Source organism: Melanerpes formicivorus, unplaced genomic scaffold, assembly GCF_026170545.1.
Source record: "Melanerpes formicivorus ecotype bairdi unplaced genomic scaffold, bMelFor1.0.p_v2 SCAF_13, whole genome shotgun sequence".
Classification (NCBI taxonomy): domain Eukaryota; kingdom Metazoa; phylum Chordata; class Aves; order Piciformes; family Picidae; genus Melanerpes; species Melanerpes formicivorus.
Genome location: NW_027142365.1, coordinates 3,661,245 through 3,673,811, shown reverse-complemented (window position 1 = coordinate 3,673,811; position 12,567 = coordinate 3,661,245). Strand labels below are relative to the sequence as shown.

The 12,567-nt window shown below is 40.6% G+C and overlaps 1 protein-coding gene across 6 annotated transcripts in view; it reads left to right on the top strand.

Annotated features, from left to right (window-relative positions):
• Nucleotides 1-12,567, top strand: part of ADCYAP1R1 (ADCYAP receptor type I) — a 138,896-nt gene that overhangs the window by 105,275 nt on the left and 21,054 nt on the right. For all 6 annotated transcript variants that reach the window (XM_068145905.1, XM_068145904.1, XM_068145902.1 and 3 more), the window contains exons 11-13: nt 3,006-3,066; nt 8,117-8,186; nt 10,269-10,360. In XM_068145905.1, the coding sequence (XP_068002006.1) occupies nt 3,006-3,066; nt 8,117-8,186; nt 10,269-10,360 (223 nt within the window). The remainder of the gene's footprint in view (nt 1-3,005; nt 3,067-8,116; nt 8,187-10,268; nt 10,361-12,567) is intronic.

Genomic DNA, 12,567 nt, shown 5'->3' with positions numbered 1-12,567 from the left:
CAATGGGTTGAGGATTTTTTTATTCAGTTTCTGTAATGAAAGAGCTACCTGGATGGATTGATTCTGTAATGAAACTTCCCAATGTTTGGCCTTGAATTGAAGGCCAAAAAATAAGATCTAACTATTTACTGTCATTAATGCCTATTAATAACACTAAGAGAACCTCCAACTGTGAATGGTTTTGGTGCTTTCTGGCTTGTCTGGTTGCATGATCGGTGTTTGTTTGTTCATTTCTACAAGACAATGTTTTCTTAGCTCCTGCATACTTCAACTTGAATAGCAGTTCCCCTGGCTAGGTAGGAGCAATTGGCACATTGCAACAACCAAAGCACTTCCAGACACCGGATGCAAGTGATGCTGGGCAAAACCATCCTCTCAGCTCCGAGCTGACATGGAGGGAGTTGCATTGAAGCAGCAATAAACATTTTCCTTATTTTGCAGCTCAGCATTTTTCAGCATCTGGATGGTTTTCTGTTTCTTAAAATGTGCTGAGCACATCAGTGCCTTCATTTGATTGATGGGAACTACCTGGGGCTGTGTTGATCCAGACAATTTTTTTCACCCTCTTCTTAAATATGCAACATGCTGCTGACCTCTCCGGATGGTCTGCTGTCTCCCTGGGATCTCTGCTAATGCCTACTCCTTACTCAGGGCAGAGACACAGTCATCAGGAATAGCTCTCTTCCTCTTTGGGGCTTGTCTGTTTGCTAATGTTAGGCAGAAGCTGAAAAGAGGGTGGTGAATATATATATATATATGGACAGAGAGAGAGAGAAAGATATAAATATATATAGAGAGAGATAGATAGATGCAAAGAAAAGTAGTGTGAGTATATGTATATTCATAGAGCAGATGGTGCAAAACTCCCAGCTGATCTGAAATGTGGTTTTAAAACTCTATTTTTATGACACAGCCTAATTCTGCCTCCTTGCCCATGTCTCAGACATGGAATGTTATCCATGCCATCAAATATTACGAGGTGCAAATGAGTGTAAACTCGGCAGCACGTGAGACTCCCGTTTGAGATCTGAGCCTTGGTTTTATTATCGAGCATCTGTTCAGTGCACAAGGAGCTCAAGGTTTTCTAGGTGCTCTCACATAAGAAAAGCAGACTTCCATTTCAATTAAATCTGCCTGATTGATTTCTTCTCCTCCAAAACCTGTCTTTTTATCATTAATTTGATTTATCTATTTCATCTTACTTTCAAATAGCTCAGTGTGCTTTTTTCAAAGGAGGAGGGAGGGCCTCAGCCGTCACTGAGGTCTAGCAGGGACATTTTCATTTCTGATGGTGGGAATATGAAATCTGACAGAGGCTCATTTAAGGGGATTCAGTCGAATGACTAATTAGTGTGACATCAACACAGCCTTGCAAAAATGTATGAAAAATAATTGCCCCTGTCAACTTATGACAGTCCTGTTCACCGCTGCAAGCTGCTGTTATCAAGGACCTTGTTTTGTTCGCTTTGGAGCACTTTATCTTTCCAGCAGTGCCTGAAGAGCTGTAGGCAGTTTCCTAGGCAAAGATTTTATTTGCCATAAAATACAGTTCCAGCTTACCCTAAGCTGTTTTGCAGGACTACATTGTTATTAATTTTTTTTCAAGTCTTTATCCACCAACCCCCTGCTTTTTTGGTGTTATCAGAAAGGGAAATAAATCCAGATTTCTTAGTGGATTGTTACTGTGTTGATTTAAGTTTTAGAATAGGATAGGATGGGATAGGATAGGATAGGATAGGATAGGATAGAATAGAATAGAATAGAATAGAATAGAATAGAATAGAATAGAATAGAATAGAATAGAATAGAATAGAATAGACCACACCACACCACACCAGGTTGGAAGAGACCTTCAAGATCATCGTGTCCAGCCCATTGTCCTACACCATCTAATCAACTAAACCATGTCACCAAGTGCCCCATCCAGTTTCTTCCTAAACACCTCCAGTGATGGTGACTCCACCACCTCCCTGGGCAGCACATTTTAATGGCCAATCTCTCTTTCTGTAAAGAACTTCTTCCTAACCTCCAACCTAAACCTCCCCTGGTGCAGTTTAAGACTGTGTCCTCTTGTTCTGGTGCTGGGTGCCTGGGAGAAGAGACCAACCTCTGCCTGTCTACAACTTCCCTTTAGGTAGTTGTAGAGAGCAATAAGGTCTCCCCTGAGCCTCCTCTTCTCCAGGCTAAGCAACCCCAGCTCCCTCAGCCTTTCCTCATAGGGCTTGTGTTCCAAACCCCTCACCAACTTTGGTGCCCTTCTCTGGACATATTCCAGCAAGTCAACCTCTTTCTTAAACTGAGGGGCACAGGACTGGACACAGGACTCATGTATTATACAAAGATTAAATGCATTATGTAAATATTAAAAAACCCAATATGTCTGAAATAGAAATGACATTCTTGTTCTGAACAGTCTGGTTTGGGGCTTTGGGTTGTTTTTGTTAAAGAATGAAGCTGAAATATTCATGGGAGTAAAGGAAAGCTATCCTCTACTGATTTGTTGTGGTTGACTAAGTAAAGCAAAATCAGTTATTTACACAATAAGGGGGAAAATACAATATATGCTAATCATTTACAACAAACCCACAGAAGAATACAAAGAACACAATAATGCCATTAGAGCTCAGCATCTGCCAGTCTGCAATTATTGCATAATTACAGTAACTCTAGACACAGAAGCCACTGGCACTGCTTTTATTCTGTACAAACACTTTTACTGCTCACGCAACAAGACGCCGTGCAACAGCTTTGTGCAATTATGACCCCAAATAAGTTCATCCTTTCCTGTTAGCAACTTGTCCTCCTGTAATCCCTGCACGACTAACCCGGTCTCTGTCAGGGATGGATGCTTCTAGAGTTCTGAATTAATGCGGTGAATTGCACTGTTTTGTGCATAAGTGCCATCAGGAAAGAAAATCTCAGAGGAGAGGTGGCAGAGAAGGGCTCATTGCTGAGTCCTGAATGTGTCTAGCCTGCTAATGATATCACCATCTTCTCTTCCACAGGTACCCCAACAATTTGTGTCACTGTCTGGGCAGTGCTGAGACTTCACTTTGATGATACTGGGTAGGTATAGCTGCGTGGAAAATCATCTCAGGTGCATTCAGCATGATGACAGGGGTGAAAGAGAGCTATAGTGATTAGAGGACATGACTAACTTCCTCTTCCATTTCTGGCACTGATCCTTGTGCGCAAGTAGCTTAGGTCCAGTGTTCAACCTAGTGTGCTTTCCTGTTTGGCTGCATAAATAGCCCTAATTTGATGTTTATGTCCCTGTTGCACTGGTGAGTTCATAGAAGATGTAAGCATCCACCCTGTAACCATGCATATGACCCAGTGGCCCTTTGTTCCCTCCTCTGGCAAATTAGTGGCATCCAGGATATGATTTATCTCACTGTAAAAGAGCTGTCAGGTGAATCATATCTGTGATTGTCTTCTCTTCTCCAAATGATCATGAGGGAAGATGAAGGTGATGGGCTCAGCTGTAGAAACCTCTGCACATACCTCCGCTGTGTGAGGTGTGAATTCTGCACAAGGAGTTGCCGAGCTTTGATTCACAAAGGCAATTAGGAGTTTAGCTTCCCCTGGGAGATATTTTTTTCCCCAACTCTAATGGGGGGAGATAAGTAGATGTGAGACAGAAATCCACAACTTCTCTGCTTATTAAAAAAGCAGGAAACAAAAATAATTACAGAAAGAATTCCAGCAAGCAGATTCCAACCAAATGGTCCTTTGCTTAAGGAAAACTCCTGCAAATATCCTGCATCCTTTTCCAAAAGACCAGAAGGAAAGGCTGCTCCCAGAGCACATCTTAGTAGACAGTAGGTTGAGTGGTTTGATAGAGCAGCAGAATACAGAATACACCAGGTTGGAAAAGACCTTTGAGATCATTGAGTCCAACCTGTCACCCAACAGCATCTAATCAACTAAACCATGGCTCCAAGTGCCTCATCCAGGCTCTTTTTAAGCACTTCCAGGGACGGTGACTCCACCACCTCCCTGAGCAGCCCATTCCAATGGCAAATTACTGCAGGCACAGCTGGTGGGAATGGATGTACACCTTGAAAATACAAACTTAGCAATGTGCTGGTTTGTGTGGGGGTTTCTTTTTCATGACAGATGTGTTTGAAATTGGAGGGATGTTAGAGAAAAAAAAAATGCTGGGAATGAGGGAGATAGGGAAAAAATTGTGGAACCCAGCAGTGATTCTTTAAAAACCTTGATCTGAGTGAAAGATGTTACTGTCTCCTTAATGCCTATGTAAAGGGTGAGTGTCAGAAAGTTGGGGCCAGGCTCTTCTCAGTGGTGTCCAGTAACAGGGCAAGAGAATGTTGACACAAACTGGAATACAGGGGGTGCCATATAAACATAAGGGGGGGAAAAATCTTCCCTTTGAGTGTGGCAGAGCCCTGGAACAGGCTGCCCAGAGTGTATGTGGAGTCTTCATTTCTGGAGGCATTTCAAAGCCACCTGGATGTGATCCTGAGTAATGTTCCAGATGGATCAGAGGATCTTCGGAGACCACTTCCAACACCTATCATTCTGTGATTCTGTGATTCCATACCAAACTCCCACTGTAGAGAGACTTAGAGTTAGGTTTCAATTTTACCTCATATTAGAAATGCCTGAATCCAAACTTTGCACAAGACTCCCAGTTTTGTCAGGTTTCTGTCATCCTTGTTCTTTCATGCTCTGTTTGGAAAGCACATAAAGCCCGTCCTCCACTGGGGCTGCTAGTGCTTTGACCCAATGTTCTATTTTGACATTAAGACAAATTGAATCATTAATTTCCATGCAAAACAAGCCAGAACCCCCTGTTGTGTCATTATTATGATTACAGCCCTGGTCCTAAATGCACTAATTTCTCTAAGGAGTCCAAACAGTCCTTGCATTTTATGGGTAGGGGAATGTTTCACAGAAGGGAAGGGAAAAAAAGAATGAAAGAAAGAAAGAAATTAAAAACTCAAATAATCCTTTCCTTTCTTTTTAGTTAGAGAAGCTGTTTAACATGCAAGACATTCAGACAGATTCTAGATGAATGTCTCAGTGGTTGCTTTTTAAAAAGCAGCAAGTATTGTTCTGGGGGTGGGGGAGAAGCCAGCATGAGCCTGAAAACATTGGAGAAATTACTGAAGTGGGAAACCACAGTCACAGAGGCATGGATTAAAATACAGACTCTGAGTCTGAGATTCCTTCTGCTTGCTCCTTCTGAAACTGGCAGAGCTGCCTTGACTTCAGCTGCTGATTCACATCCCTGTAAATGCCAGGTTTTGTGGAGATAAATCCAACTGTCTGTTTAACCAGAGCTGTGCTACTGAATTAAATGGAGTTAGAATAAACCTTTATTAGAATAAACCAAACCAGGTTGGAAGAGACCTTCAAGATCATCGTGTCCAACCCATCAACCAATCCAACCCACCCAAACAGCTAACCCATAGCACCAAGCACCCCATCAAGTCTCCTCCTGAACACCTTCAATGACGGCGACTCCACCACCTCCCTGGGCAGCCCATTCCAATGGGCAATCTCTCTCTCTGTATAGAACTTCTTCCTAAAATCCAACCTGAACCTCCCCTGGCGCAGCCTGAGGCTGTGTCCTCTTGTTCTGGTACTGGCTGCCTGGGAGAAGAGACCATCATCTGCCTGTCTACAACCTCCCTTCAGGTAGTTGTAGAGAGTGATAAGGTCACCCCTGAGTCTCCTCTTCTCCAGGCTAAGCAACCCCAGCTCCCTCAGTCTTTCCTCATAGGGTTTGTGTTCCAAACCCCTCACCAACTTTGTTGCTCTTCTCTGGACTCGTTCCAGCAAGTCAACATCCTTCCTAAACTGAGTTGTTCCAGATACGCACCAGAGATGTAACAGAGATCTGACTCTGGCCTTTTCAAATGGAAGTCAGATCTCTTCCCCAGCCCACTGGCTCCCTTCCCTTCACTCATCCTGATAGAGAGTCCTGTGTGTCTGACCTCCTCAGTAGTAATGGATCTGAAAGAAATTAGGAGCCTGTTGACGTAGCTCAGCTTGTTGGGTGATACTACAGACTGCCCTGTTGGGCATTGCCTTTTTTAACTTTCCTTTTTTCTTTTCATTCATCTGGTCATGTTTCTCTGAGAGAGAAGGTGGCATTCATTCTACCACATCCATCCTATAGACATCACAGGAACTGGACCAAAAAAGTCCTTGAAAATAACCTTTGTGTGAGATTTATCTGATTCATTGATGACACCTACAAGGTTGACTCTGGCAGCTGAGCTTGGTGGGGATGCAACCTGCAGAAGAAGAATAGGTCCAAGAGGAACAAGCATTTGTAGGGGATCATGTGTCACCCTGGTGTACACATTTCAAATACATCAGTGTGAAAAAACTAAACCAACCAAACAAAACAAACAAAACCCCAAATACAGCAAACTCCAAGTGTCTGCTTATTGCAGTCAGAGTCTGGAATCACAGAATCATAGAATCAATAAGGTTGGAAAAGACCTCAGGAATCATCAAGTCCAACCTGTCACCCAACACCTCATGACTACTAAACCATGGCACTAAGTGCCACGTCCAATCCCCTCTTGAACACCTCCAGGGATGGTGACTCCACCACCACCCTGGGCAGCACATTCTAATGGCTAACAACTCTGTGAAGAACTTTCTCCTCACCTCAAGCTTAAACTTCCCCTGGCACAGCCTGAGACTGTGTCCTCTTGTTCTGGTGCTGCTTGCCTGGGAGAAGAGACCAACCCCCTCCTAACTAGCTGTGCTGTAGATGTCTTCATTAAAGGTGACTGCAAGTAGAGCAGGCAGCTTCTCATTTCTACACAGACAAACTGCCACACATTAATCACTGGTGTACACCTGGCTCCATATTAGGATTTGCCCAGATTTTTCCAGCATTGGCCAACTCATTAAGGGCTTTCAGGGCAGATTTGGTGTGCATCTTAGAGAGGCTGAGCTCTTCAAATAGCGGGTAATTTTCAGAACACATCATGAAATTCATGCATAATTGGATTGGAAGGATTAAAAAGGTAACTGAGGATTTTAGGTGCTTTTATTTTGGCATACAATTGCTGATAACTGAAAAGAACCTGATTTCCAGCCTGTGGGGGAGGAGTTCCCTTTGAACATTTGTCCTCTGAAATATTTTAGGTTGAGCATCACGGTGAGGTAGCTCTGAAGTGTTACTTTGCATTCAAAAATCTCCTCCATCAATCCTGTAGATCTGAGGGATTTTCAGGTTCCTAATCTTTGTAGACAGAAGCAGGCATGTGTCATTTTGTGCAAATTTGGCATCCCAGCTCTAAATTTCCTTTCCTCTCCCCAGCTCTACCACACACATCCTTATTGTATGCTTTGTGGGAAGGCAATTTCAACTGGAATTTCTAAACCAGACATCACTCAGCTCCTTGGGATTTCTCTCCCATGCACTTTGATGATAACATTTTAACTCTGCCTCCTCACACCCACATATGTATACAGCTCTGTTTGAAGAGTTTTCACTTCTCCCTCAGATGCTACCAGACTACCATTTAAATGACAGGGAAGTTGCTTTATGCTTTCAAGATCAGCAGTGCTTTATTCCTGCATGCTCTCTCAAATTGTTTCTGGCATCTGACAAATGCACCATGACAACCACTGCTGGGACTTTTGGCTGCTGTCCCAGTGGGAGGGAAATCCTTCTTCTCAGAACTGTAGGTACAAAGTAGACACATTTCTGCCATTTTCTGCTTTCCACAGGGAAACATGAAGGGAAGAAAGTGGAGACAAATAAAAACCATCTTTCAACTGACAATCAAACTCTTAGCAACTTAAAAGACTGTAGCAGAGGTGGTGTGGCAGGGGAAATAAGGGTTTTTTTCCATCATTATTGTTTTTTCTGGCATTAAAAGTGCATATTAAAGCTGGAGTCCCTTATGTCTAAGGGGTCCTGAGATTACCTTTCTCTGCAAATGAATGTCCAAATGCATCTATGTGGGATGAGCTTCGGCAGAATCCTTTGGTGAAATGCCATTCATCTCCCTCTCTGTGCCTCCTTAAAAACTGTTGTAAGTTTATTACCTTGCTTGTTATGTCCTTTATCTTTATCTTTCCTTCTCTCTCTCCACCCCATTTTTTTCATCAACGACTGCAGCTGCTGGGACATGAATGACAACACTGCCCTGTGGTGGGTCATCAAGGGTCCTGTGGTTGGATCAATCATGGTAAGCAGCACTTGGAAAGTGCTTCCTCAACACTTCAGAGGGAAAATGACATGCAAATGTCTTCAAATGGCTTTACAAACTGTTGCTGCATCACAAGTGTCGGACTAACGGACAGCTTGTCTGAATGTCCACCATTTGTCATCCACCATGCCAAGTAATTGCACTATTAGAATGAAGGTTTAGTATAGGATAAATAATAGTGCACTGCCTGCAGGTAAAGACTGTGTAGACAAGGAATTACTCAGTTGCTTAAACAGAGAAACCAAATAGCTTCAGTGGGAGCCCACCACATAGAAGGCATTTACCTGGGACTGACAGATACAGCACATGATGTATGGGAATACTGTGCCGTTTGTGGTGGCAGGTGAAGGACAAGTGGGGCAACCCAGTGCACCCAAATGAATAATACATACCAGTTACTGGAAAACTGGACTGTGTCTGTTGAAAGGAATTAATTTTCACAGAGAGATTTATTTCTCTAATATTAGCTTTATAACAGCACTGTGGATGTAGTGCAACACCATCAGCTGTCAGCAAGGCATTTGAGCTTTCTTTAGTTGATGGATGCCTTGGACTTCACTCAAATTATGCTGGAGATGCAGGTGTGGGTGACTGAGAGGTTCTAAGTACCCTTTTTGGACTCCAGCTGCTGCCTCACAAGAATATGAGATTTTTGAAATGGTGATGAGCTTCTCCAGGTAGAAAATGAAATTGAGTCCCTAGACCATATGGCTAATGACACCTAAAAAGATGTCTGGTACCACGTATAGGCTGTCCATGCTTCAGTGACAGGATTGGGCAGGTCTTCATTGACTGCTGTGGGAATTTAGACATCCAGCTCATGGGTAGCTATCTACATGTAGGTGTTTTCATCAGGTTTGGTGCTTCTTCCTTTAAGTAGTTGGACAGCACTATGAATTACAGTCACCTTCAGACATATTCAAGGTAATTCAGCTAATAGCACTGAAGGGTATTGTGATGAAGGGGTTTTGTGACATTGTCTGTGAGTTTCTATGCTTTACAGATATATTCTGTGACTTTGGGGCATCATTTATACCTGTCTTTTATTGAAAGCATTAAACATTCAAGCAACTAGCAAGCCATGACTGGGCTTCTTCATTTGTTGTCTTCAGAGCAGGTGGAAAATGCTTCTAAAACTGTTGTTCACATCTAGCTCAAGTTCTTGGCATCCTTACAGGAGTAAAAGATGGCATAAGATACCAGCTTAAATTTTCCACTGTTGAATTCTGGCATTACTCTAAAGCCAAAGAATTGAATTCAACTCGTTTTATTAACCTCTAAGTTTTTAAAGATACATTTGTAATCACATGATACTACAAAAGAGAAGATGTCCAGGATGACATGAAACTAAAAGACTTGAAGGAGAATATTAAACACCCTCCCCCACACATACACACTCACTCCACCCTTCCCAAAATACATGAGTTCAACTCAGCTTGGGATAGGTTCAGTCAAGCAGAGGGCAAGTAACACCACTTGGCTTTTTCCTGAAAGGAGAGACACTAAGTTATGACTAATGGATGCTACTCAACTGAGAAATGCTTTGGTTCAACGAATGGGAGGTGAAGAGATCTTTCCTATACAGCTTTGATGTGCAGAGATCTTTCTTTTTATTCTTTGCCCTGGTTGATAATGAAAAAAGGTTGAAACCTTTTTGCTTCTCTTTGTCTTATCTTGCTTGGCACTGAAGAAATTCTGCTTTTAGCCTTTTTTTGCCTGGGAAAGAGGCAATGAGACACTTGTAAACTTTTCCCATTGCTCCTGCCCAGGGAGGTGGTGGAGTCATTGTCCCTGGAGGTGCTCTGAAAAGGATTGGATGTGGCACTTGAAGCCATGGTTTAGTTGTCAGGAGGTGTTAGGTAATAGGTTGGACTTGCTGATCTCTGAGGTCTTTTCCAACCTTGTTGATGCTACGATTCTATAAAGAAAATTTCTCACTTTGGAGAAGAATAAGGCAATGAAGACAGCAAGTCACTGGGGAAAGTCTCATTCTGCTAAGTGAAAAAAGAAGAAAAAATATCATTGTCATATTTTGTTCTTTCTTTCTTTTTTCCCCCCTAGATAAACTTTGTGCTTTTCATTGGCATAATTGTGATACTTGTGCAGAAACTGCAGTCACCTGATATCGGGGGCAATGAATCCAGCATTTACTTGTAAGTACAAATAAAACAATAATCACTTTAGATTTCTAACATACACATAGGAAAAAAAAAAAAAGGAGACAAAGTATGAAAGACACTCCAGGGATTTGATCTATGAAGAGTCATAGGATCTATTCAATTTATTTGGTTGGTTGTGCTTTTATGTATTTATTTACTTTGAAGCCAAAAGGCACTAAAACTAATGTTAGCTTTCAGCTTTCTTTATCAGCTCTGGGGGGGAGGGTGGGGAAGAAAGTAAAATAAAAGGGGGAAAAGTGAAATAAAAGAGAAAAGTAAAAGAAAAGGGGAAAGTAAAAGAAAAGGGGAAAGTAAAAGAAAAGGAAAAAGTAAAATAAAAGGGAAAAAGTAAAATAAAAGGAAAAAAGTAAAAGAAAAGGAAAAAGTAAAAGAAAAGGAAAAAGTAAAATAAAAGGAAAAAAGTAAAATAAAAGGAAAAGGTAAAATAAAAGGAAAAAGTAAAAGAAAAGAAAAAAGTAAAATACAAGGAAAAAAGTAAAATAAAAGGAAAAGGTAAAATAAAAGGAAAAAGTAAAAGAAAAGAAAAAAGTAAAACAAAAGGAAAAAGTAAAAGAAAAGGAAAAAGTAAAAGAAAAGGGGAAATCTAAAAGAAAAGGAAAAAGTAAAACAAAAGGGGGAAAAAAAGAAAATAAAAAAGTAAAAGAAAAGAAAAAATTAAAATAAAGGAAAAAGTAAAATAAAGGAAAAAAAGTAAAATAAAATTAAAAAGTAAAATAAAAGGAAAAATGTAAAATAAAAGGAAAAAGTAAAAGAAAAAGAAAATAAAATAAAAAGTTAAATAAAATAAAAAATTAAAATAAAAAAAGTAAAATAAAAGGAAGAAAAAGTAAAATAAAGGAAAAAAAGTAAAGTAAAATAAAAAAGTAAAATAAAAGGAAAAATGTAAAATAAAAGGAAAAAGTAAAAGGAAAAAAAGTAAAAGAAAAGGAAAAAATAAAAGAAAAGGAAAAAGGTAAAAGAAAAGGAAAAAAGTGAAAGAAAAGGAAAAAAAGTAAAAGAAAGGGAAAATGTAAAAGAAAAGGGAAAATGTAAAAGAAAAGAAAAAAGTAAAAGGAAATAAAAAAGTAACAGAAAAAAGAAAGAAAGTAAGAAGGCAAAAAAAGAGGATTAAAACCGAACCCCCAAACCTCATTGCAGGTCAGTTACCTGGAAATTAACAAACTGACCAGGCAGAAACATCGTCACACTCATGGGACAGCCTGCTGTGCTTGGTACATTCCAGGCACATGCTACAAAGTTCACTGACAGCAATGAGATTTGGGGAGAGAGTTCATTAACTCTGAACTGAACTAAGATTTGGGAAGATCTCTTAAAACTGCCTTACCTTCGTGTTTCTGGTAACCTCGAACGACTTCAACTTCAGCCAAACAACCCCCCCACCCAGCTGGAATGGCTTAAAAACCTCATAACAAATCCTGAAATTTCCCATTAGAAGTTTTTAAACTTTGTGATTTTTCTTTCTTTTTTAAGCTGACATATTTTTTTTTCCCTAAGTTTCCACCTCATTAGAGGACAGAAAATAGCCATTTGAGATGGCCACCAGTCCCGTTTTGACTACATGCAATCATTCCTCATTAAAAAATATCTAATTTTAATTAACTGGGATGCACATTTGGTGTTTTCTTGGCTCTTCAGCCTCACCACCACCCACATTTAGTTGGTAATTTTTTTTCTTGTGAGCTCTATTGATTCCTAGTTGCTCATAAGCATAGGTGAGACAATCTGATGCAGCACTGAATTCCTGCTGAGAAAAGGCAAGTAGTACAAACCTTAAATAGAGATGATAAATGTCAGGGCATCCTTTTGTAGTACTTTCATTAAATGTTATCCAGTGATTAGTTTCATTCAGCCTAAATAGCCACACTCACATTATCCATCTCAATGGCAGTTTTCAGGGAAAAATGTGCTCTCCAGCTGCCTATTTTTCTTCCCTTCCTTCTTATTGTTTACATTTACATGAAATAATAACACTTTCTACTTCCCATTTTCATCTCTGTAGTCAGACATCCACTTACTGAAAGTACTACTCTTGAAGTTGGCTCTAAACTGCGTTTCCACCATTAAAAGCCCTGCTTTAAAAGGCATTCTGCAGGTGGCTATAACTCAGAATCAGACCTGAGGAGAAAGTGTAGTGCATAGGTTTAAGTGGATGCATGGTTCGCCTGGGGCTTGCATGAAGT